Source organism: Grus americana, chromosome 3 (genome assembly GCF_028858705.1).
Source record: "Grus americana isolate bGruAme1 chromosome 3, bGruAme1.mat, whole genome shotgun sequence".
In the NCBI taxonomy this organism is placed as follows: domain Eukaryota; kingdom Metazoa; phylum Chordata; class Aves; order Gruiformes; family Gruidae; genus Grus; species Grus americana.
Window position 1 is genome coordinate 15999567 of NC_072854.1, and position 26634 is coordinate 16026200.

The 26634-nt window shown below is 41.8% G+C and overlaps 1 protein-coding gene and 1 long non-coding RNA gene across 4 annotated transcripts in view; one reads left to right on the top strand and one right to left on the bottom strand.

The window, feature by feature from the left end:
- Positions 1 to 14172, top strand: part of LOC129204883 (uncharacterized) — a 19046-nt gene extending 4874 nt beyond the window's left edge. Inside the window, exons 2-3 of the long non-coding RNA XR_008576523.1 lie at positions 9345 to 9538; positions 13148 to 14172. This is a non-coding gene — a long non-coding RNA (uncharacterized LOC129204883). The remainder of the gene's footprint in view (positions 1 to 9344; positions 9539 to 13147) is intronic.
- On the bottom strand, positions 2734 to 11832 carry C3H2orf50 (chromosome 3 C2orf50 homolog). Of its 3 annotated transcripts, none has more exons than XR_008576522.1 (4): positions 9320 to 11832; positions 7933 to 7972; positions 5716 to 7324; positions 2734 to 4276 (listed from the first exon to the last, which is right to left on the bottom strand). XR_008576522.1 is itself a non-coding variant. In XM_054821640.1 (4 exons), the coding sequence occupies exons 1-4, from the start codon at positions 9577 to 9579 to the stop codon at positions 4266 to 4268; spliced, it is 483 nt and encodes a 160-aa protein (XP_054677615.1). In that variant the 5' UTR covers positions 9580 to 11832; the 3' UTR covers positions 2734 to 4265. The 3 variants fall into 3 exon arrangements, 2 of the variants coding, with proteins under 2 accessions (XP_054677615.1, XP_054677614.1); XM_054821640.1 differs by having other exon boundaries at positions 7153 to 7324; XM_054821639.1 differs by lacking the exon at positions 2734 to 4276 and having other exon boundaries at positions 4687 to 7324.
- Positions 14173 to 26634: the final 12462 nt, after the last annotated feature.

Genomic DNA, 26634 nt, shown 5'->3' on the forward strand with positions numbered 1-26634 from the left:
TGGTTTTGTATGCAATATGTTACATATATTTGTGGCAGACTGAAAACATGGCTGTATTTATATAAGGTTTACTTGATGTTAGGCTGAACAGAAGCATCACAAATTGAATAGAACTGTAAGCAAAAAACCCCAAACCCTGTTGACTCAGTGTTTGCTCTGTGAAAAGGTTTATTCAGTTAACTGAAGGCCTGAAGGCCATTTCGGGTAATGGCATGTTATTTAAAATAATATGGTTAGCTAAAAAGTAGTACTGAAAGAGCCTAGAATACCAAACAGACTCAAAAACCTAACTCAAAACCTAACAAAGCCAAAGAACTGGGAGGAGCAAAAGAGAAGGAAAATATATTAACTAGTTTGTCCTGGGACTCCTTAAATTGATTTTCATATTAAATTTAGAATTGTCCCTTTTATGTAGAAAATCTACATTGAGCTTGTAGACAGAAAGGGAGTTGAGCTGTAGCATTTGGGTCTGGAACTGGCATTGTTCTAGATCCATGCTTACATCTGAATCACTCAAATAAGAGGCCCCAGTAAGAGTCGAGAGCGTGAGTTATGGCAGCCCTTGCTAAGGTCCTGGTGTGTGATGCCTCCTGCATTCTTGCCAGAGGTTTTATGATTCTCCCAGAGTGTGCAGATGGATCTGCCAGCACTGAGGAGCAGCTACATACAATCATGCTTGTTCCAGCAAAGAAGCTAGTCGGCTCACCAGATCTGAAACACCTCTGTGCACTGGTTTCACCCCATGACTTCTATGTTTTTCAGTGAAAAGCAATTGAGTAGCCGTACGGTAACACAGTGCTAGCAATGTGTCAGCACCCTGTTAAGTATTGCTAGAGAAGAGTTTATATAAACATTGTGTTTTCAATCTATTTGGCTTTTAAGAGAGATAATCATAACTGCTAATAAGGATTATGTTAGTTGCAGATAGTTCTGTGCTGCATCATTGGTTTGGTTTGTTTCTCTTTCACAGCAATACCTGTAGTTAAAATAAGAGTTACTGCATGAATACATTTGCTAATTCACAGATTATATAAAATATATCTAGTGATGATAATTGGTCATTAGTAAATGGGCAAAATAGACACAGAGTTTGAAGTGATCAGATCAAAGGCATAGAGTGAATCCAAATCTCATCATTTTTATAGCTATTGTGCCTGTATATTTGCAGATTACTTGTTAATGCAGTTTATTGATCAGTATATGCCGACTGAGGCTTTCCTCTTGGCATTCCCTGGGTTAAGAGACAGTTAAGAGATATTTGTGGTGGTTTTGCTCCATCCACATGGCATAAAGGTCTTATGCTGAGGTGAGGTTGTAATCCCAGATACTTGAAAATTCCATTTCTAAGTACTGGTGGTTTGTGGATATGTACAGCTTCTGAGAGAGGCTTTGAGAAGGTTACAAGCTGAAGTCAGTCTATGGCATCTGTGCCCTCTGACAGAGGAGGGCTGTGGGTAGGGCTGTGATTGCCAGGACTGTGCAAGTGCCTCTTCAGCCTTTGGCAGAACTTCTGAGTTTCTTGGAGAAGCATCTGTGTTTCAAGGAGTTCGTGCAAGCAAACATGAAGTTTTCTGAAAGGGGAAAAGCACAGCTGACATGGATTCAGAGTAGCAAGTCATACTGCTTTAGGAAGGGTTTACTGGCTTCTGTCTGGGCAGGATTTAGGAAAAGCAGCTTGAGGACCTAACAAATTATTACTGATTTCTAAAATGAACGAACCAAAAAATACCTCACTTCAGAAGACTATTGTCTGCTTTAAGGTGAACTTCAATTCAGAAATTTTGTTCTACAGAGTGTTCTTTATAGAAAGCAAACAATGTGAATGTGTATGTACATAATACATAGAAATACACGATGCCTGGAATTGCAATGTTGTCCATCTAATGTTCATGCATAATTATCCTCTCCCTTCCCTATTCTAGGAATCTTACTGTTTATGCAGTAGTTTTCACAGCATGATGAGACCTTCTCTATAGGAAAACCCATTCAGTTACTTTGTTTACTTAATTTAAAGGTCAAGAAACAATTTTAAATACAGTTTCTTGCAGCCCAGAAAGCCAACCGTGTCCTGGGCTGCATCAAAAGAAGTGTGACCAGCAGGTTGAGGGAAGTGATCCTGCCCCTCTACTCTGCTCTGGTGAGACCCCACCTGCAGTACTGCGTCCAGCTCTGGGGGCCCCAGTACAGGAGAGACGTGGAGCTGTTGGAGAGAGTCCAGAGGAGGGCCATGAAGCTGATCAGAGGGCTGGAGCACCTCTCCTGTGAGGACAGGCTGAGAGAGTTGGGCTTGTTCAGCCTGGAGAGGAGAAGGCTCTGGGGAGATCTAATTGTGGCCTTCCAGTACCTGAAGGGGCCTACAGGAAAGATGGGGAGGGACTGTTTATCAGGGAGTGTAGTGATAGGACAAGGGGTAATGGGTTTAAGCTGAAGGAGGGTAGGTTTAGATTAGACGTTAGAAAGAAATTCTTTCCTGAGAGTGGTGAGGCACTGGAACAGGTTGCCCAGAGAGGTTGTGGATGCCCCCTCCCTGGAAGTGTTCAAGGCCAGGTTGGATGGGGCTTTGGGCAATGTGGTCTAGTGGAGGGTGTCCCTGCCCATGGCAGGGGGGTGGGAACTAGATGATCTTTAAGGTCCCTTCCAACCCAAACCATTCTATGATTCTGTGATTCTAAGAAACACATTTGGATTTACAGTCACTGATCTTCTAAAACAAAACTTTCTAGTTAAGATGCCAGCTGGGAACGATATACAAAGACTGTTCTAAAAGTATGAGAAATACAGATTTATATGAACTTATACATGTGATGTTTTGTTTAAAAATATATTTCACACTTTTTTATTATAAGCAGAACTTGAGAACACACAAAATTTGGAGGCACTGAAAACATCTGTGTACCAAGTTACAATTATTAATCTTCAAAAGTCTGCCAGGGAAAGCAGTGTATCTAACTGAAGAATTAAATTAATATAGCTACCCACTTGTGTTCTTTAACTGAAAGAAATACAGAAAATGAAGTGTCTAAACACGTATAATCTCTTGTTTGAAATCTGGCAGCAAAAGGGAAAAAAGCTTACAGAACTGAAGCACAAGTGATACATCATAAGAACTCTTTACAAGAAGTTTAGAACACAGTTTAATATCTACACAATCTCTTTAATGAATGGAATTTCCACTGATTATTTACAGATTTCAATGCTGTTATCATCTTATCCAGTCTTTCTAAGAGACTCTGCTTATGTAAATAAGGATTAGTTGGCAAAGTTAATTGTGGTAAAAGAAAAATGATTGTTAAACTAGGGATGAAAAGGTCATCTAGAGAATATCTGTTTACTGCCTTCTACTTGCAGATGCTAAGGCAGTTTTGATTAGGACCTTGGATAGTCCCAAAAGGTCTTTTCTGGAGATTGCTGTACATGGTAGAGAGATCCAAATTTACTTCAGAAATGCAGTGCTGCGTACCAGAGGAGGGCTAACTGCAGCAGCATAAAATAATTTGCATTTCCAAGGAAAGTGTAACAATTGAACAAAATAAGGTGTCCATTTCAACACAATGTTTCCATATCATGTGGATTATCAGATCTATTCCACATGGGAAACTTCTCTAAACAGTCACTTTCCCCTTAGAGATAGTCATTAAGATGTCAGATGCTTAAGTGTTGCTATTGATTTCATCAGGAATTAGGAATGAACTGGAGTTTTGGGAATGAATAGAGCTACTCCTATCCAGTTGTTGCCCACCAGTATTTTAGAGTTGTTTCAATTAGCTTAATCAGAAAGTAAAGGTATTAACTTAATTCTACACCAGAAGAGGCAACGCAGTTGTGCGTTTCTGTGATCTTACAAGGCACAGAGCTTCATTTTCCAAGGTTGCACACTTCAATGATTAAGCCAAAAATCCTTGTATATTTTGGTATACCCACAGACTTTCCTTTTGTGATCCATTGGACTGAAGTGACCTGTGCAAAGAAGTACAGCTGGGAAGGAGGGCAGGGGTGTGTAAGGGTCTTACTGTGCTGTATACATGTAATCCCTGCAGCTACCCACTGCAGGAACCGCCTGGCATCTCAACGCATGCTTTATCTGATGAAGGACACAATCAGAACTACACTTGATTAGTAAAGGCTTCCTGAAATGGTTGAAAGAAAATTAAGTTATTCCCATTCATTCACATGACATAATGGCATAAACGTGCTCTTTGAGAAGTGTTCTTACGTTGCTGTGAGGATGGCACTAGTTGAGCCTCTCAGGTGTGTGCACGATTAAGTCACGTCTCGCCTGTGTGGAAAGCATTTTCTTTATGAGTAGTTAGAAGAATTAGAAATACATTTTCCATCAAAATAATTAGGTGATTAATCTGTATTTTAGAGGTGCAGTCTATTTAAATATAGTGTAATTGAAACATTTTTTTTTCTTTTTGAATGTGTTTGAAAAATCATGTTTACAAAGTGTGTTCTGATCCCTGCAACTCTGGCATAGATTGGAGAATTGGTGAAGAGCTCTTCAGATGGTCATTCAACTTATACACTAAAACCCTATTAAATACATAATTCTTGATGGATGTCTGTGTTTAACCTTCAAAGGTGGAGATTCCTCAGGGAATCTATTCCAGTGCTGTATTAGCCTTACCACTGGCTTCCCAAACAATTACCATGATTCTTCCTTGCTATAATTTAAGCCTGTTATTTTTATATTTTCTGCCACTCACATGAAGTACAAATGATTCCTTTTCTCATTCCAGAGCTATGCAGGTGTCTAAAGACTGTTATCCTCTTCCCAGACTGCATTTTCTTCTTCAGGTTAAACTTAATAGTCTTTTTAATCTTTCCTCATAACCTATATCTTTCCGTACTCCAGTTACCATCATTGCTTTTCTAGACTCTGCTTACATCTTAGACTCTTGCCCACATCTTCAGGGTTAAGACATGGAAGGTCTTCTCCAAAACTGGGAGAAGTGTTTCAGCTGAAACTTAGCCAGTGCTAAGTGAAGCTGAAGGATTAAATCGTATACTGCTTAGACCATCCTCCTTCCCGGTTCCCAGTTTGTGGGAACTCTCTGGGAGAGAATCCCTCTGGAATCTCACACAGCAAACAGAGTCATGAATCTGGAATTATTTAATGTCCCTTGAAATTAAAAAGGAATTGTGTAACACTGCCTTGCTGTAACTTAGTGTCCTTTTCAGTGGATTACTTGGTGTAGAGTGAGTGCCACCTGGAGGCTAGGAAACATGGAGCTCTGTATGCTTTTATGCTGCAAAACAAAATCCCCATGCTTTATAAATGAATTGTTCTTACGTGAATAGGAGCTTGAGCCTGACAGATACTGGGCATCTGCCAATCACTGTAGAGTTTGTGATCCATAGCAAGACTCGAGGCTGCTCAGTATGTCTCAGGGTAAGGCATGCAAGTGTAATAACTTTTCAGTATTATGCAATCACCAATAAATATGTAGCCTTTGAGTGGCCTGTGCAGTTTTTGGAAGAAGCTCTGGACAACACAGGGACAAGAAGAGGCTTGATCTGCTCTTTCCTCTCCCCCTTTCAGATGTTTGAAAACAAACCAGTTCCTGGTACAGTTTTCTGCTCGTGGGAGAGAGCAGAATGCATTTTAGCAGAACAGGAAGGTGTCTTTTTTTAAAGAGCAGGTTAACATTTGGTGTGTCTGAGCACAGTTGTCCACCACAGTTCATGTCTGTGCAGAGTGGAATCAGTCCTCACCTGGGCTGACTGCATGATGTGGTCTTCCTTCTCTAGGTAGCTTAACTCATCTTGAAAGCCTTAATCCTCCAGTTCTCACTGCATTGAAGCCAGGAGGAGCACTGCTTGGTGCTGTGACTTCAGTGAGTGGAATTTTTGGCTCTTCTTTCTACAGTGTCTTTTGAAGGTTTTTTCCAGACACCGCTTGGATGTTGACAGTGATCCCACTGTTCCATACCACCTCTTATGTTTTTTAACTGCTTTTTGCTGCTGACCTCTTACCACAAAAACAAATAGCCTCAGTTGCAGAGCATAAGTATACACATCTCCACCTCAGTCTGGTGAGAGACTGCAGCCTGTTGTATTAAGGTGATGCTAATGGCTTCTGTGTTGATCTCCACCTAGGACTGAGCATGAGCCTCAGAAGCTACGTACAGTTCAAAAGGCAGATATTGTATATACACTCTCCATGCTCTGCTGATTACTGCTTTTTCCCTACAGAACAACAGGTCATAAACAAAGTTTGTGTCTATGAAATGAAAATACACTAGTGAACAGACTTTAAGTATTGTGTTGATTTAGCTTGATGATGATTTCCTTGGGCAACCACAGATTTTAGGAAGTATGAACCTGTTCAGTTCAGTGTTGATGATCCTAATGCTGAGCCAGCATGCCTTCAGAGCAAAATGTGAAAGCCTGCTTCCTTGTCAGTTTGTGTCAGCTAAACCAGAAAAAGGGAGTAATAGAAGATAATTGCAGAGCAGCAAATCTAAAGAAACAAAAATTAAAATTACTGTGAAAAAAATTTGGTCTCCTTCCCTCAGTAGGGAGGGTGAAAAAGCACAGAACACATCTCACGTGCCTTAAATTTTATTCTTTAGAGCAAGCTTAAACATGCAGATGACAGAGGCTGATGAATCCTTGGCTAACTACATGAAAGGGGGGTGGGAACTAGATGGTCTTTAAGGTCCCTTCCAACCCAAACCATTCTGTGATAAGCTGCTGCATTTTATTGTGCTGACTTTCAGAATTGAAAGTATGTTGTTTATGTTGGGGCTTATCTGAGCAGGTCTCCATTAATTGTTTATTTTCAGGAGATAAAAATTCAGGAAGAAATTGCCTTTTGGCTGCAATCTTGTTCTTTCTGATGTTAGTGGCAACCTTACTGTAGACTTGCATGCAAAGATGGATGAGATCTGTAGTGCTAACACTGTATATGGCCCAGTCACTCCAAATACAAAGAGGGTTGTCTCGTGTGGCATTGTTGGACAACATCCATCTTTGCTCTTGGAAAAAAAAAAAAAATCCATGCTAGACAGTAGTATTGGTCTCTCTCAGAAAAAGATTGAGGATTTTTTTACATGCTAACTTCAGTGCTGTGGAGTCTATTGGCTAGAACCATTCAACTTGATTTGTTACCAGTATTTTTACTGAAGCACTAGGAAGGCTGGAGCTCACCCTCAAGTTTCCTCTTTCGTGCACCACTGCTGAAGAAGTAATCCATGTTTACCAGAGCCCTGCCAAGTTCAGTATTCATTCGACTGCCAATCATCTGGTTGGTCGAGTTGGGAACATTGCTTGAGAACACAGGCATATAGTCTGGCAGTGGCTTCTGCTCCTTTTTCTTACCCTGGATAAAACAACATTAATAAGTTTTCAGAATTGAATCCACTGCTTGTTACAAAAATACGAGTTACTGACATTAATATCAGCACTTTTGCTTTTGAAATTAGAATTTGTACTTAAAAATATCATACTGAATGTACATGAAAGTGTTGAAGAACTAAAGTAAAATGATAGGTTTTTTCCTGTTGTCTTAAATGGAATAGGATAACACAGGGAAATCAATAATTTTCAAATGTGTTCTGGGACAGAAGTTAGCCTGTTCTAGAATGGTTGTGATGTGGGAGGTTTTTTGTTTCATTTTTAGTAAGTGGCTTGGATTTCTGCATGATGACATCTTAAAAATTTTCTCCTAGGAAGTTGGTTCTTCTAGCATTTGCCTTTCCGTGGAGTTGTTAGTATTGAAACAGATTGAACACAGGCATATACTGTATTTCTTTGTGGCGTAGGTAGCAGATGAAAGGCACTTCAGTTTTCTTATTTTTCCTAAAAATTTTAGTCTTAAAGCATTTGCCAATTATGCCTAAGTATGCTTCAATTTGAAATATTAGCCTCGTTTAAATTGATGAAAACTAAAGAGCCTGGATTACAGTTGAATGTTTGTTCAAAACTTACCATTTGGTCATAGTCCTTTAGGAAACTCCATTTCTGGTACCTTGGAATAGAAGTAAAAAATGCTGTGTAAAATTTTCTGTCTTTAAATAAAATAGTTAATGTTGGTCGCATTTGAATGCCTCTTTAACTGCTCAGTTTGATGCCTACAGCCCAGCTCTTACACCTGCAAAATCTTTGTACTGAAACCTGTCTTTTCTGTGGTGTTTTCTTTATTCCCATATAGAGTCCATACTACATGAGAAATGGGGGTTTTTTGCTAAGGGAAGATGAGGATAGCACGTACTCATGTGAATTAGCACAGTCCTGAGTCACTCCAGCCAACTCTTGTCCCATGCCTTGAGTAAGACACAGCTTCCTATTTTTTAAATGACTGATACTCTGCTGGCCAAAGTCCCTGGTAGGAATTCCCAGAGCCATATTTGCTGCAGGCAGACACCCACGGGAGTATTTTGGCCAGCTAGGCAGCTGTGCTAGGAGCAAATGGAGGAGTCAGAAGACCTGAGTTTTGCTCTTCAGCTCTGTTCAGTACCTGGTGTGGGACTACAGGGCAAGCCCATTGATTTTCTGTCCTTTGCTTCTCCCTTGCCTGAAATGGAGAAAACGAAAGTTCACCTGCTATTGTAAAAGTACTGTGAGGTCAAGAGAGGAAACAGTTATCTACAGCTGTATTTGCAGCTGGGCTCACAGGGACGCCTGGGCTGACTCTCTGAGCTGGTTACCTGATGTTCTTTCCCCTCTACCTTTCCTTTAGCTTGGCTAGCGTGCAGTCAGAACTGGATCTGATTTTACTTTTGCCAAGGATATTCTAATAGGCATGCTCATGCTGCGTACTGAAGTATGAACAGAAACACTCAAGTATGTGGCAGAGACAGAGAGGATCTTAATTTCGGGTTCCTTCAGGTCACTGGTGTATACACAGTCAAAGTTCAGTCTGCTGAAACACTGTAACAATTGGGCATGTACAGTAGATTTACAGATTGGGAATACAAAATCATATTTTGGCAGAACACTCTGTTCAGCTTCCCTTTCAGCCATTTCCAACAATATGAGAAGAAGTGAAAATATCAGTATGTCTGCAATAAATTATAAAGGTTGGCACATTTATATCTTCATTGCGGAAATCTCTATAAAGCTAAAAGATAGTTAGCATGCAATTCTTTGCATCTCTTTTCAGCTTAAGCCCAGCATGCTAGGATATATTAGCATAGATTTTGTCCAGTGAAGGAAAACAGAAATAATATAATCTTAGAAAGAAAGGGTCTGATCCAAAATCCCTGCAGAAGAAGATTTCCTGTGATAATGTAGGCTTTGGATCAAGACTGTCAGGAAGCATCAGTACCATCGTCAAGACGAGTAGAAGAGGCATGAACTGAAGCGTGTGACTTACCAGATTTTTCTTACTCTCTGTTCAGCCACCACAGACTCCCTCCAGATCTTATCCTGTCGAACCTGGTCCTGCTGCAGCACTGCCTGCTCATCTGCCCAGGCCTGAGTAGCCGGTTGTGCAATGTCAGATCTTCTGGCTTGGGTGCTGCTGAGAGACAGCGATGGAGCTGAGGCTGGTTGCCCCAGAGGTGTGGTTGCTGGTTGCCAAGACCTAACCAAGGTATTTCTTCTGAATCCAGAACCCTTTCCCAACTTGTCCATTTTGAGACTCACGGTATCACCAGTATTGTTAGGTATATTGTGACTGTTAGGAAAGTTACACCTGCTATTATTTGCACTTTCAGTGCTCCTTCTCTCCTAATGTTTTCTTCTAGCTGATTTGGAGTGCTTTCAGAAAAGAAACGTGCATGGCAGCACTGACAGGCAGTGCTCGGCACTGTTTTATTTAATGCTCATTGCCTACTGCTTTATGTTGCTTCGTTGCTTGAACGCTGAAGGAGTTTTCATGGTAACAGCAATTTTGTAAGAGACGACTGTTAAAGCCATCAGATCTCCAGCTGTAACCAGCAAACTCTGAGCTTACGAGGTGATTACTGCTGCTTGCAGCTTAGACCACCCTCTATTCAAAATCCTCAGAACAATAAAATCTGGTTTAATAGCAAAGGGTGCTGTGGAGATTGCTGCTGAGTATATCAGGAGGATTTTTGTTGTGGTTATGTAGCAGAAGCAAAATCTCCTGAAAGCTCCTGGTTTCCCTGGTGTGTTTACTGTCTCCATTGGAAACAAGTCTGACTTGTGAATATTCACCAGAAAGGGAGCAGAGACCCAGTGGGATAGCTGCTGGGGCCTTGAACTCTATTTGAGGCAGAGCTTGTTTGTTTAAAATAAGGTATTTCAATGAATCTGTGCTTTGAAAGCTCCTTATTTTCAGATTTAAAATAAAGAGCAGCCAGAGATCATCAAAAGCCCTTTTTAAGTACTTAAGAGATTTCTGCAGAAGGTATTAAGCAACTATAAGAAGTAGTTTTTAAGTCACTTTAAAGGGTTATTAGTATACAAAGTGAGAATTTTCAGAACAGTGTCCAAAATGTCAGTGTTTGTCTTTACAGTCAGCATGTTGGGCTTTTGTGGTATGAAGTCACTTCCTCAAGTATTTGTGACCTTGCAGGAAAGTGGAGTATTTTAAGTATAAATTTCCTCTGAAATTCTTGACTGACTTGTTTTTGAGTAGTGTGGATTAGCTCCAGATGAATTTTAGCCTCTTGCTTCATCTTCCTAGTAAATGCTAATGAACTTTGAATCTAATTTTTTAGGGTTTTTTTGGCAAACTTACGTGCTTTTGGTATTTGGAAATACATGCTGAATTTGGCAAATAATTTCTTTTAAAATAATTACAGCTATACAACAATCCAAACACTTCACATAGACATGTTTGAGCAAGAAATACTTCTATATTTGGAAAAATTATTCTGACTTTGAAGATTGCAATAGCATAACTTAAGAAGAGGTAAACCCTACCTCAAACCACAATGTTTGCTTTGGGTTTGAATGAAATTTTCGTAGATTTTTTGTTTGTTTGCTTCTTTTGGAGATAATTGAAACCTAAACAGTGGTTTTTGTCTCTTTCAGCCAAAAAGCAAAAAAAAGTCACATATCCACACAGCATTATCGTAAACTGGAGAAATGAGCTGTTTGCCAGCCTGGCCTGATAGTTGTCTCTGTTCCTCCTGTGGAATCTGGTTATGCTGCTGCATTTGTTCCAGGGTCCTCTCCAAGTTGGAGCATGTGCAGCTGGTTGAAGAATAGGGTTTTAGCAGCATCTAACTGCTTTTAAAAAAAGCTGACGCACGTTTGGAAGAGCAAATGCATTAATCAGTGCACGTGGAATTTTAGCTCCTGATCAGGTCAGGAAAGGATCATGATGGGAAGCTTTTTGATTCTTGTTTACAAAGTTCTTGGGTTATTTTAATTCTAATCCTTGAAGGCCATTTCTGCAAATTAGACATAATAATAAACTGAAAATGGTTATTGAGCTGAGTACATAGCTTCCAAATAACTACTTGTAGCCACTGAATAATGAGATGGAAAGATTACAAGCAGGTGTTGAAAGTCTGTGCCATTGAGCAGTGTCTGCAAAGGTGCAGGAGTTGTAACTACCCTGGTTTTGATGCAGGTGTAGGGCAAATGTAGGAACATTTTACTGAAAGTGAACTCATAGGTTAAAGCTAGATCTGTTGGTTTGAGACCCCACAACCTCAGAAAAGAAGGAAGTCTTAACTGTTTAGGTCTAGTTTAGGCTTTAAACAAAAGTAAGCTGTGAGTCTACAAGTCTATTGGACACTTCATAGTGTTCCAGCCATTTCTCTGGAAATAATAGATTGCAATGGGATCATGGCTATTTAAATAAGTTGGGTTTTAAAAAATATTATAATAATATGATTTTTAAATGTAGCTGCTGTTCCAAAACCGATCAGTAAGAGCTGATATTTTGAAAATGATCCCATTTTCTGTTGGGGCCAGAAGTCATTAAGGGAATGGTTATGCACCATTAAAGCACGTCAGGGTGAATGCAATGATGACATTGCTGGGCAGATGTTGCTTACTGGGTATACTAGTAGCCCATTTAGGCCATTTACTAGATTAACAGCTCAGCAGAACTGCTGCAGATACTGACCTGTTTTCCCTCATATTACCATCTGCCAGTTTAGCATTTTACTTGTTCATTATAACAACTGGGGGCATTTAAGCAGGGAGCTCATTTGAATTGGTACAACCAATTTACTGTGTACTTATTTTCTTCCTGTAGTACAGTAGGTTGGTGTTTATTGTGGCTTTGTGCCATATGTATCTATGTAAATTGATTGTAGCATCTTTATTTTTTGTGGTTGTGGTCATGATGAAACTTAAAATTATGAGTGTCACTGTAGGGCATGGTGGCTTTGCTTAGGAGTTTGTTTTGGGATCAGTTTATCTGACAAGCAGTGTCAGTGCCTGTCATTCTGAGGAAGAACTTGACTGAAGTTTGTCTTTTGTTGTTGCCAGACAAATGATGATATGCCCTATGAATTCAGCTGTGAAAGATATGTGAGTTATTTCCCCCTGTCAAAGGAAAAGATGTCTAGAGAGGCTTTTTATGGAAGCAAAAGTTCAGGTGTTTAGACAAAACATTTTTATTTGACCACAAGAGGGTACTGCAGTATCAGTTATGCAGGCCTTGAGCTAATGTTTGAATTTATATGCACTGCTTTGTTTTTAAAATACACATTTCTTGACATTGATCATTTACGCTAGGCAGTAGTTAAGAAAATCACGTTTTGTATGCCAATATTTAATGTCCTTGTCCAGAGACAATTTCTGTGCTGTTGCTTCTAAAATCTGAGGTTTTTTATAGTGACAAGTTTCTTGAAGCTTGAGAAGAGGTTCTCATAGATTTCACTGGAAGACAGGGGCTTCAGAGGCTTATTCCAAAACACTGAAAAACTTAATGGAAATTGCTTGGTTAAATGCAAGAATGCATCAGTTACATAAGGGAATAATAACAGGAGATGAATGTCTTGCTGCTTTGGTTGGAAGTGCATGTTGGTAAGTGAGACTCTGATCTGATTTTCCCATGTGGTCCTACTTGCAGGAATAAGGTCTGAAATCTTTTTTAGCTCATTTGTGTTTCCCAGATTTCTCCTTTACATCCAAGTCTTCTACAGTATATATGCAATATTGGTTTGCACTTCTTTCCTAAGTCAGTACTGTGTTGGGATACTTTCCTACAAATGTTATGTCTTCTAAACTTTAAGGACAGTGTTGCCGAATGTTCATGCCATGTTTCGTACAGCTCAGACCATGAAAGAGGAAGCTAGAAGGATTTCAGGATTCTCCCACTCCTAGATCTGCTGCTGAATTTAAGAGAAGATGCATAGTATGCCTGCCTGTCGCTCAACAAGCCCACCTGTAAAAGAAGAAAGATCACAGCCATATCACATTATCTGTGAAGAACAAATTTCCAAGGGATGTGATTTGATGGACAGCAAAGCAATTTTCATATACAAAAGTTTGTGTTTGTGACATACTGCAGAGATTTAAGACATACACTCATTTAAAAACACAAGTGCAGTTCATATGTCATGTGTGAATAAGAAGCAGGAGCAAGATTGTCAGCTGGAGGAGAGGGCAGCTCTCTGAAGACCAGCTTTTCAGAACAGATCACCATTTGGAAGATCTCTGCCACTTCACGAATACGATGGAGACCTCCATGTAAATCCTTCAGTATCAGCAGTGTTGCCTGCCTCAAATAGTGACATTTGCATTGTCATCATCATCTTCCTCACATGAATAAAGATCAGTCAAGTCAGTCAAGATTGCAGGTTGGAAGATGGGTCATGGTGATGGTTAGCAGAGCAGGGGGTTAGATGATCGGTCAGAGGATGCTGAGCACCCAGCAGAGAAGTGATGTATGACAGAGCATTACTGTGGCACTTTCTCACCGGCCCTGGGCATTAACCAGCAAGGGCCCTAGAAAGCCCCGAGGTGACAGATCCTGCTGACAACCCGTGTCCTGGTGTGGCAGGAGCAGAGTGCCTTGAGTCGCTGTATGTAGCCAAAATGAAAACAAATCCTGCAAACTAGTGTTTTAAACTCCTTTTAAATGATTACGTAGCTGCTTGATTAAAGGCCTCATGCATTAAGTTTTGCTGTAGCTTTCATAAAAAAATAGAAACTTCTTTCTTGTCTTAATGGAGTTCTGCTGAGAGAGCCTGACAAGTTGAGCGTCTGTTGCGTCGGCAGCATACAAATACCACTGGGGGAATGTCTGCTTCCAGTGACACAGTCTGACACTTCAAAATAAAATCAAAGCTGTAATCCAGACTGTAAGAAATCTGTTGTGGATTTTTTTTGTCCCCTTCTTTTAATAAAAATTCTAGTGTTACAAAATATGTTAGCTACTGATATACAGTTTGCTTTATTGGAAACACAAATGAGTTATTTGAAAAATATTATTACTTAAAAAAATATTAAACAGCAGCTATTCCATAGAATATGCGGGCCTGTTATGTTAGAGTCATCATCTTAAACCTGCTGCCTTAGCAAGGTGATGGGGGTTTCAGGGAGGGAGCGCTGCAGAGCTGGTGTGTGAGTAGGGAAGTTTGGAAGTATCTGGTTTGAGGAGAAAGAACTATGAGGAGTATTCCTCACTGGCTGAGTCTTATGAATGTTTTCAGTTGGTATTTCGCATAATTTCAGTCTTAGAGGCCAGATTCTGTCAAGCAGTGCAATATTACGTGGATGACCAAAGCTGTTTCCATTAGTCAGAGTCGTTAAGTCACATCCTCACCACAGCAGGGAGCTCTGGTAACTGCATAGTAGAGCTTGGCTTTATTCTGTTTATCCTTCGCTGTTTTCTTGCACAGTTCATTAACAGGTCTAAGAGAATTTTGGTGTCTGAAGTGATTAAGTACTTCTGAAAAGGCTGTGCTTCATACCAGTTAAGTACCTAAGGCAGCAGTTTGACCTCTGAAGTCTGGTGTAGCCCTGCTTTTCTATGCTCGGGTGGTACACATCTGTTAACAGTATCGGCTTACAGGTCAGTTTATAACAGCAGAGGAGAAGCTGCTTCACAAATACTACAGAGATTCAGTTTTCTCTCTCTATTACCTGGGGCACTGTAGTACTTCTAGAAGTATTTTATCCTGTGAATTACAATATTCCAGGTGTGTATCACTTTATATTTTGAAGTTCAAGATGCTGTTCAGTTATTTTTTGGATTTTTCTCTGTTTCTTAGCTATCTCCTCCACCAGCTAAGAGTCTATTTGTTGATCTGCACTTTACTACACTAAATGTTTCATTTACCATCTGCTACCATATTCAGAAAGGACATGAAATTCCTGTTTTGATGTGAGATACCAAAAATTCGCTGTTGCAAGTTAGGCCAAGTTTTCAAATTGAGGTACTTAAAATATGTTTTACATTGTGTCTCTGGCTATAAAATGAAAGGGACCTGTTTTTTCAAACAGCAATTTCTGTTGGCTGAGAATTGAGCTACTTCCTTCTAGTTTTTTTCAAGATAACTGTTAGAGTCTAAAATTGGGAAGCCTTGTCTGAACATGTCAATCACAAGCTGTATCTGTATTACAGCAAAGCTTTTAGCATCTTCATTGCAGCTTTCTGTTAGTGTAGGTTTCCTTCTTAAATGCAGAAGTTAGTGTTAAATCACACTTCAGGCTGATGTTTGGCCAAATCTGACTGTAGGGGATTGGAAGGAAGTTCTTCCTAAAGGCAAGATATTCCCATAATTGGATGTAGAGATGGTTGTGTATAGCCTTTGCTTTGATATGCTAGAATCTGGTGGCAAGTTTCCTGAGACAATAGGAGAATTCAGTCTGAATGACCTCAGGATGTCTCTAGCCCAACCTGTTCCTCAGAGCAAGGTCAGCTATGACATCAGACCAGCTGGTCAGGGCTTTATGCTGTTGGTCTTGAAAGCTTCCAAGGATGGAGACTGCACAACCTTTTTGGGTGATGCGTCTCACCATGTGACTGTCCTCATGATGAAGAAGTTTTGCCTTGTATACAGTCAGAACCTCTCTTGTTTCAACTTGTGCCCATTTTATTTCGTTCTCCCACCAGACACCGCTGTAAGCAGCCTGGCTGTGTCTTTCCAAAAACCTCCTTGCAGGTACGGGAAGACTGCTCTTGGGTCTCCCCACAGCCTTCTCTGCTCCAGGCTGAGCAGGATTTGATCACCAATCGCATTGTCTCTGTTACACAGATCTGTCAGACCTTTACCTAACTCGCTCCGTTCTCTCTCCCTGCCTGATTTGACCACATACACTCATGCCCAATGAGGCAGATGGTCCATGAGACCTAGAAAGAAAGTAACAGTGTACTGGGAAGGCACAGTCCGTTTTGCCATTTTTTCTTGGATCACCTGCACTGTTCTGTAGTTCAGTTCAGCCTTATTCCTTCTATGGTTGTAGAGAGCTTTGTTTTGCTGTGGAGCTGGAAACATTTGCTCCCTGAAGAAATGGACAGCCAGAACAATGTGAAATCTTCCTGGATGTGTTTGGAGCTTTGTATTTTTAGCTCAATTGTGCAACAGTTCACATGCGAGTGCTCAAACAGTAAGGCCAAACCAAAAGGAAAACAGCTGCGTCCCTAGACGTTAGGGCCAGAGCAGCCAAACGGACTTTGAACAGCTTTCAGACCAGACTTTCATTGTACTGGATGCTCATTAAAGATTGTGTTATGGTTTAATGAAGAGAATGAGAGCCTGGCTCTTAGAATGGGCTATATTCCAGTTTTCAGAACAGGTCCCAGTTTTTAGGAAACCTTTTCTTTAGCTTACGGCTTAAGTTTAGAAAGCTTCCAAAGCAGTAGACAACTATACAATTAAAAATACAGTCACGGAATTAGGATAAAATCCTACTTTCTTACAACTGACCACTCAATGAGAAAAGGACAAGACCTTATCCTACCTTTTGTGTCAATTATCCACATAATCCATATGCGTACAGTATGAGGAATATGTACCTCTCTCAAAACCCAGCTTTGATCACGGTGCTGACATAAGTGCACCTGCCAGCCTTTTCCATATAGACATCATAAAATACTTTCAGCAAAACCAAGGTTGTGGTAAATTGTTGACCCGTTCAACCTGAAATATTTCATCTGAAATACAATGAGCTCAGTGAATCTTTGATGAATGAGAAGCAGGGTTTCCAAAATGCTTCCAGTATCTGGAGTCCAAGGACAGAGAGCAGAGTAAAGCCAGCAGCCTGACAGCACAGAGAACCCCGTGTTAGGTGAGGTCTCCTACTGTAAGGAACTTCTGCTGGAATGCTGGAAGCTCAGCAGCAGGAATCTCAAAGCTCTGGGATATTGGGCTACCCACATCCTTAGTTTCTGGGAAGACTACTCAAGGCTTCCATATGTTTTTAAAACAGTGGAAAAGATAGCAACCAAAATATGGATATTCAGACATGCTTTTTCATTCTTTATGATCTACTGCAGCATTCCAGGTCGTTGATAATTTAAACCATGAAAAGACCATTCTGCAAATTGCCTTGATTCTTGTCCGCTCTGCATGTTAAGGATGCTTCAAATGTATTCTAAATTGTTTAAGACTGACTAAACTGTATAAAACTATTTGGGTTAGTTGAATTGGTCACACATGGAGGCATCTACTGCCATTTAGAAAGTCTAGGATACTTGAGAAATCCAGGCAGGGCCAGCAGACCCATTGCAAACCTGCAAGTAAAAAAATTTAAATGATTCGTAGAATCATAGAATGGCTTGGGTTGGAAGGGACCTCAAAGATCATCTAGTTCCAACCCCCCTGCCATGAGCAGGGACACCCTCCACTAGACTAGCTTGCCCAAAGCCCCATCCAACCTATTTATTATTATTTATTAAGTGGCTGCATTATATTGCATGATATTTTCTGTTACTTATTTGCCATTTAAAAAGGGACCTAGCCAGGAGTAAAGGAAGAATATGGGTGGGACTTCATAGAAGAAATAATCCAAATTTCTGGTCTTGTGTTGGACCAAGTATGTGTTTTTTCTTGTATATTTGATACGATTTATATTCCTAATTCCAGCCATTCTTCTTTCGTAAGAAAGAGTTTTGTTTATACAGTTGAAACTGACAGTTGGAGGATTAAGGGTGTGTTTGCACTGCTTTTTTGAAAGTCTGATTGTGAAAACCAACTATGCCATTAGCATAACATTAAAAGCAGAAACTTTCTTATACTTGCAGTTCACAGGTGCTAGCAGTTTTGCTTGTGAATGAAAATACCCATTTTGGAAATAGGCTGCACTAGCTCTGTAGTTGAAATGATACCATACTCTTGCAAACGGGCAATTGAGGGACTTTGCAACAAGTATCTTGGTGCTGTGTCTGTTTGCTCTTTGCCTGTTCCCGTTCCTCCAGGGTCTCGTTAACTTGCCATAATGTGAATATTCACCCAGGCTGCATACCTTAACTTCCACAAACCTACAGTTTTGCAAGAGGACTAGAAAACAGCAACAATCAAAGCAGGCTTTTCAAACTGCTGCTTCTTTCTAAAGCTTTTATCACAAAATACAGATTAAAATACCATTTTTAACAAAAATAATTAAAAAAAAATTTAACTTGCTTTTCTACATACCTTTGTTTATGGTGAGCGTTCAAATTAATTTCCTTAGAGTAAGGACTTCCCAGCGCCATGGTGTGTGACTGCTGCTTTACTTTATACTTTCTGTTTTATGGACTCCACTATTGGTATTGTTGTTAGCTGGGAGAAGTAAATAGACTTTGAGCAAAAGATCACACCATAGCAACCCTCAGCTTCTGTTTACAGTTCAAATAAACGTCCATGCTGTGGAAATTTATGTCCTGAGGAATTTTCTAAACCAGTACACTAATTGGTTTAATAACAAAAGGATTAATGCAGATAAGTTGAAGACAAATTTACACTCTGTATTTAAATGGTGAATAGTTTTATTTTTTAAAAGCTGCTAGTAAATAATACATCACAGCCACTCAGTGGGGAGAGGGTATTTTTTTACTTAATTATTGTACTAGAACGTGCATGACACTTCTGAGGGAGAGATTCACTTAAGCACTCAGCAGAATATGACTTCTCCCATTAAAATCAATAGTAAAACTCTCTTTGTTTAATGGGAGCAACTCTGTGTGTGTTTTGAAAACCCAGACCTGTCGGATTATAATTTCCTCACCTTTTGGTTAAAGAAGTAGCTTTTACTCAAGCAAAACTTCTGTTGACTGAGCTGGACATTTTGCTCAGGAAAAGCTAGTGGAGTAAGTTATGTGCCTCTGTGAATCCTGGCTGCAGGGGGATTTTAGGCCTTTAAAGGATATGCCAGGAAAGGACATTTTTTCCTTTCTGCAACTGATACTAAGACACTGTTGCTAGCAGTGTTTTGGGTTTGGGGTATTTTTAATATGCAAATTGGCAAGATTTTATTCCAAAGTGTAAGCATTCCTTATTCCTTAGAGATTTCACCCATACATGTTGGTCCTTCAGCTGGCTTGCCTTTGTACTTGGCCAGCGGTGAAGAAAGCATGTCAGGGGAAGGGTCAGTCTGGGATGGAGTCACTATTTCGGAGGATCTCAGATCTGGTGAGGCCCTCGTGGGTTTTGGCACAGAGAGTGCCTGGAGAAGCTGATTCAGAGGGAGGGCAGGGTTAGGTATGTGATGATGTGCTTCTGATTTGGTTCCTGCTCGTGTTTGTGTGTACTGTGGGATAACCTATGTTTTAATTTAAATACAAATGTGGTATCTGGTCAGTTGATGGCATAGCTTCTGATGGTATCACTGGACAAATGAAATATATGTAAACCCAATCAAAACTGGGCCAACCAGCAGGTTCAGTGGTTGTGAACTGGGTTCACTGTTCAAAAAATGAGTATTCTAGCAGAAGAAGCTGTGTTGCAATGCTGTTTGGTGGTCTTAAGTAACATGCCATTGCATGGTCAGACTTGAAACTGTCAGCCAAGTAGCAAATCTGACATCTGTGATCCTCAAATGAAGCAGATGAAATGTAGAATATTATTTTAGCTCTTCTGTATCGGGATGAAGAACTGAGGGTCAGATGCACCCTTTGAATTCATTCTGGACAGCATATAGAGCAGAGGGACTGTGTATACAGGAACTGGGAGCCACCAGATATAGGATACCCTGTATCTGCACACCCGAATGAGCTCAGCAGACTGGGGTCATTTTTTAGGCTGGGAGCAGTGGGCGCAGTGTATCTCTGTGCACACTGGAGGTATTGGCTAGTTGGTACGGGAGAAGTGGGAAGCCTATAGGGCAGTTCGGGGAGGGGGGGGGGGTAGAGAGCCTGGGGGGAGCTGTGGGGTGAGATGTGATGTGAGTGGAGGGAGGCAGGTGTGGAGATGTTGAGGTAGTATCGCAGCAGGGGTGGTACTGAGGAGTATTTCGGGGGATGTGGTGTGTGGCACCCATGGGGGCAGAGGGGGCATGCCTGTGGGTTTGAGCACTGAGAACAGCCCCCATCAGCACAGGGAGCCGAGGAGCAAAGGTGGTTTTAATATGGAGTGGCTGGGAAATTGGGAAATTCTCAGGGTATCTCCTCCCTGGTAGAAATTATCAGAAAAAAATAATAGCTATCAGTGGAACATGAGTCTTGAAATCCAGGGGTAGCTGATCCCCACAGAGCCCTCCGCATGGTGCTTGCTCAGAGCCCACCTGCAACGTGCACAGATGCTGCTTTGTGTCTCTTCTCTCCCAGCTTCCTTACATCACATAAAGATTAACTAGGTGAGGGAAAAGTCAAGGTTTTTATATAGCACTTGCTGCTATAGAAACCACTAGCTCTGTGACAATGTGCCCTGGTATGGAGGCACAGCCGGCAGCGGCTCTGGACTAGGGGATGCCATAATTTGCGCTGTCAGTTTTTGGTATTTTCGACCAAAGCCCAGCTGCCTTCTGAACTGCTGCGTGTCTTTCACTTTTGCAACATGCTGCTTTTTAACATTGGAAATAAAGGCACCAAACCTCATGAGTAGTTTATGCTAAAAAAGAAATCCATTAGCTTTGTCGTATAAAGGTTTATCTGCTATTTTAAGTCTGCTGCAACGTGCAGATGACATTAAGCCTCTGCTGGTTTGAATTATGGTTGTAACTTTCCCTGGAAAGTCGCTTTCAGCCATGTCTGTGCCTCCAACAGGAAAGAAAAGGCGGCATTAAAGGAGGTGATATATGAAAAGTATTGTGTCTGCTAAGCCTTTCATGATAGTGTTAAGATAAAAAGTCTATAAAATGAATGTAACTCTGATGAATATTTCTGCAGTCAGAGGAAGGTGGAGCTGTCAGCTATGAGGGGAGAAAAGCAATCTAGTATTGATCCTCAGTCAATAGAGCAATCCTGCTAATGCTTATAATTCTAATTTCTGTCACTAGAAAACAAACAGAACAAGAAGAGAGAAAACAAATGTAGAACATCTCAAAACATCTGAAGTGCTCTCTGCTAAGAGTAAAAAGGAGATTGGATTCATGAAGTGTATTAAAGCAATAGATGTGCTTCCTGCTTCAGAGGTTACAAGTTCTCTAGATGAAGAAAAAGGGAGCTGCTTTATTAAAATCCAAATTCTGGATTACAGAATTAAGCTGAGGCAGTATCTCAAAAACGTTTACCTGAGAAACAGATCTGCAAACAAACACTGTGATGAGAACAAAAACCAATGTGAAAGAGTAGAAAACAAAGCTTTCTTTTCAGTGATGAAGATTAGCTTGTCTTAAACACAGTCATGCAGTGTGTGCCCTCGCTGAAAATAGATGTACAGGGAACTTGAACAGGAGCTTTCTGCAAAGGAGGATAGGCAACAGGGATTAAAAAGTTGGTTGCTTCCATCACCAGTACTGCCTCCTATTCCTGCTTTAGCCTACCATCCTGCAGAGCAAGCAAAGCAAGGTAGAGACCAACCCCCCCCCCCCCCCTTTTTTTTTTCTTGAAGTGATTTTTCTAGTGGCTGCATTATGTTTATCTCATGCAAAAGAGCATCCCAGAGTATGGGCAGGGAAGCTGTAGGCAGGCAGTCTCAGCAAGATGCTTTATGGACAGGAAGAGCAGATCCCACTTGTGTTTGGCTTAGCAAAGCCTCTGCCTGTGATCCCACAGGGTGCATTAACCCAGCCAGGGCCTGGCTGCTGCCTGTGGACTTGTCGCAGGAGACATCCCTGCCCCAACCTTTGCCAGACCCCAGAACCGCACACAGAAGCTTGTTGCAGAGCACCAGAGTTCATGTGGCTCTGAGTGTTAAGTAATTAACTGAACATCTTTTGGCACTGGGGGAAAAAAAACCCAAAGGTTTTTACAAGTATTTTGCAGTACCCAAAGCTGTTAATTGCTCCTCTGCCCATCATTTCCCATTCCACAGAGACGTGCTCATATCCAGAGGATCTTTAACTTCTACAGAAGTAATCATCCACTTACAGCAAGTTTATCTTCATTTTGCTGTTATCTACTTCTTACTTCTTCACATGTCCTAAACTAATATCCAGAGGTAGGTGGCTAAAGTTCAGCTCTTGATGCTAGTTCTGCAAGCTTCTACGTTGCTTTATCCAGCTCCTCTCCTTTGAAACACTAGGACAGACTATGCTATATTCCAGGCAGCCTCTCCTTTGGGGAAGAAATATTGCAGGGGAAGAAATGTCACAGCAAAGTGTCGGTGCTTCTCCAGGTACCCCTGAGTACTTTCTGCAAGCCTGGGGTGTTCTTGAATTGTGAGAGCAGTGCAACTCAAAACACAGACAGGCAGACATGGGGGGTTGGCAAACTGCCATACACAAGCTATTGGAAAGTGCATGCTGAAAGAAAGATGCTGGCCCACCACCTCTTCTTTGAAGTCGGTAGCCTATGTCAGGTGTTTTCAGAAGAAAAGATGCTCTAGAAGTACTGAAGTTCATCCTCTAGTAGGATGAGGATTCTGGCAAACTGCAAAACCAAGCCTCTCTAGAAAGGCTGCATGATTTACACACCCACTTCTTCTTAGTTTTGAATAATCTAAGATTATTGCTGCCAGACAAACTAAATTAGTCCTGTCATAAGCTCTCAAAGCCAGGCAATAGCAAAACCAGCTCAAGGGGTTTTGTTTTCTTCTTTAATTTTTCAGAGCTTTGCAAGCTGTGGAAATGATGAAACACCTAAAAGAATGCGAGAGAAAAGATTGTATAGGATTTTACTAAGTAAGCTTTCTGGTGGGAAGCATGCAGTTATATATTATGTACTGACAGCACATGAAGCATGATGGGACTATAATTTTACCTATTTTATTTCCTCTGGTTGCCAGAGAAACCATAATAAGAATAGTCAAAATGCTCCTGTCCTTATTGATCTTCTCAACAAACTCTCACAAACGGCATCAGATGTTATTATTTTCTCTTCACTGAGGTGATGTCTGATGTCACACATACCACTGTCAAAGCCAGCTGGTTTACCAGTGCAGAAATCTAGACATAAAACTATATAAAAAAGCTGAAGGAAATGGAACAAGCACATTAAATAAAAGTAGTCATGCATATGAATGCTTTCCTTTGCCTTTTCTTGAAAAGCCTTATTGATGCAGATAGAAATGCAAAAAAAAAAGGGGGGGCTGCCAAGTTGTGTTGAGTTTGTGTGGCAAGGTTTTGGTAGCGGGGGTGGGGGGTGGGGCACTACAGGGGTGGCTTCTGTGAGAAGCTGCTAGAAGCTCCCCCTGTGTCTGACAGAGCCAATGCCAGCCGGCTCCAAGATGGATCTGCCGCTGGCCAAGGCCAAGCCAATCAGCGCCTCTGTCATAACATATTTAGGAAGGAAAAAAACCAGTTAGGGAGAGCTTTTGCAGCCGGAGAGAGGAGTGAGAAGATGTAAGAAACTCTGCAGACACCAAGGCCAGTGCAGATGGAGGGGCAGGAGGTGCTCCAGGCGCCGGAGCAGAGATCCCCCTGCAGCCCGTGGTGAAGGCCATGGTGAAGCAGGCTGTCCCCCTGCAGCCCATGGAGGAAGGATGAGGGGGTGTAGAGATTCCACCTGCAGCCCGTGGAGGACCCCACGCCGGAGCAGGTGGAGGCACCTGAAGGAGGCTGTGGCCCATGGGAAGCCCGCGCTGGAGCAGGTTTGCTGGCAGGACTTGTGACCTCGTGGGGGACCCCACACTGGAGCAGTTTGCTCCTGAAGGTGTGCACCCCGTGGGAGAGAGCCACGCTGGAGCAGTTCGTGAAGGACTGTAGCCTGTGGGAGGGACTCTGTGTTGGAGCAGGGGAACAATGAGGAGTCCTCCCCCTGAGGATGAAGAAGCAGCAGAAACACCGTGTGATGAACTGACCGTAACCCCCATTCCCCTGTGCCGCTGAGGGGGGAGGAGGTTGAAGCCGGGAGTGAAGTTGAGCCTGGGAAGATGGGAGGGGTGGGGGGAGGTGTTTTAAAATCTGATTTTATTTTCTCATTGCTCTACTCTGTTTTGCTTAGTAATAAATTAGATGAATTCCCTCTCTAAGTTCAGTCTGTTTTGCTCGTGATGATAATGAGTGATCTCTCCCTGTCCTTATCTCGACCCACAGGCTTTTCGTTGTACTTTTTCTCCCCTGTTTGGTGAATGAGGGGAGTGAGAGAGCGGCTCTGGTGGGCACCTGGCCCCCAGCCAGGGTCAACCCACCACACAAGTCCAGGAAAATTAGTCCTTGTTAATTTTAAGGTGAGAGAGTGATGAAGGTCTTGCTGATGGCTGGTGGCATGCACACTACAGGGAGCTGTGTTCGAGGAAGAGCAGGAGCTCTTTGGAGATCTTCATTTCTAACCACAGGCTGGAGCAGGCTTGCTTGGCAGCCTTGGGAAATAACATGGCAGTGTCTCTTGGATGGACTTTAGGAGGCACAGGACAGGGAGGACAGCGGCAGGGACCTGCTAGAGGACAAACAGCTGTGGGGCAACAGTAGCAGGAGGGGAGAGGGAAGCCAGAAGGGCTCTTCATCCTCTCTCCTTGTGGAACCAGCAGCTGAGCAGGTGGCTGAAGGCTTTCTCCTCCTCCTCCCCATCAGAGTCCCACAGGGAGTGGGGTCTTTGGGGCTCCGTGGAGGAGCAGGGTAATGGGACCGCACCAGGGGAATGGGGGAAAACTGCTCACCTGGCAGATCCTGGAGTTAAAATTTTAATGTGATTTTTTTTTTTTCTTCCAGGTTCCTTTTCTGTCCTTTGAGAAGGGGTGCTCTGGCCCTGAGGCAGCTGTATCTCCATGACTGATGCAATATTTTATTTTTTAATCCAGAAAACTGAGGGTACAGATAAACGGGGAGTGACGGCTAAAATTAATCTAAACTAGAGTAGCTGCAAACACATCCCATGCAATTTCTGCAGCCTCTCGTAGCAGTGGCCTGTGGCCCCACACCTGAGAACCTTTGCAGAGATACAGATACAGAGAAAAGAGACTTCTTTCTGAGTCTTATTACTGCATCAAAAAGCACACAAAGACCAGAGAGGAGGAGTTTATTTTGTAGGAGAAACTGAGCAAAATGTCAGATTTGGGCTTTAGTTATGGGACTAGAGAGATTTTTGGTCTTTTGGAGCATGCAACCCATGGGTGTTCCTTCCCTCAGGTTCTCATGTTTGACCCCGAAGTCTCTGTGTCCCCTTGTTGCCCTCAGATGATGGGCAATCATGGTCTCCCTGGGGAAACAGGGCTATCGTGGGAGGCTGGGACTGGGAAGGCAGGTCTCTCAGGTCAGGAGAACTGGCCTGTGCGTGGTGTTGACAAGCGTAGCATACCCTTGGCTGGTCTGCAACTTTTGTTGGGAATTGCAAGACAAAAATGCCAGTTCAAATTTATTCAGGGTGGTGAGTGCAAGGCAAGTTCAAGCACTTGGGAGCCTTTAGTGAAAGCTGTGGGGTGGACACACAAGCAGAAATGGAAAAGTTGGGTTTGTGTGCATATGTTTGTCTACCCTTTCCTAAAGCTAATGGAAAATGCAGGTTTTTCCCCTCATTTTTGGAAGAATTTTCTCAGGTAGTTTTAATAGTACATGAAGAAGAAATGACACCACATCCCTCCCTCCCTGATTGGCAGCCTGCAGCTAAGTTATGAGTTTTTCTTAATAACATTTCAATTATTCTACTTCCTACTGAGGGTGAGTGCAAGTGGTAAAATTTTTACAGCCCTATTTTTAAATGTCCCTGTGCGGAGTAACAGATGGGATGTCGAGTGGCTCTGGTGTTTTGAAATTATGCCTGAAGCCCCAGGAAAACATGAAAGATATCTGTCCTTTCAAAGCCTGTGAATAGTCATCCTGGTAACAGGTATATCAACAGCCCAGGTTTGTGTCCAAGAGAGATTTTGAGTCTTTTGTCTTGATGGAAATTTGCTGAAACTGAAAATAAACCATTTATAAGCAGGTGTTTGGAAGAACAGAAAACATTTTTCTTACTGTATCCTATAATTAGCAGAAGAAACAAGGTAGCCCACACTGACCAACCTCCCTGCTGTAAATCCTCTCTGAATAACATTTCATCAGTTCTTCAAAAACATCTGGACTTTAGTAAGGCCTTTGACATCATTTCCCACAGTGTTCTGTTGGAGAAACTGGCTGCTCATGGCTTGGATGGGTGTATGCTTTGCTGGGTAAAAACTGGCTGGATGGCCGGGCCCAAAGAGTTGTGGTGAATGGAGTTAAATCCAGTTAGTGGCTCGTCACAAGTGGTGTTCTTCAGGGCTCAGTACTGGGACCAGTTCTCTTTAATATCTTTATCAATGATCTGGACGAGGGGATCGAGTGCACCCTCAGTAACTTTGCAGATGAGACCAAGTCGGGCAGGCGTGTTGATCTGCT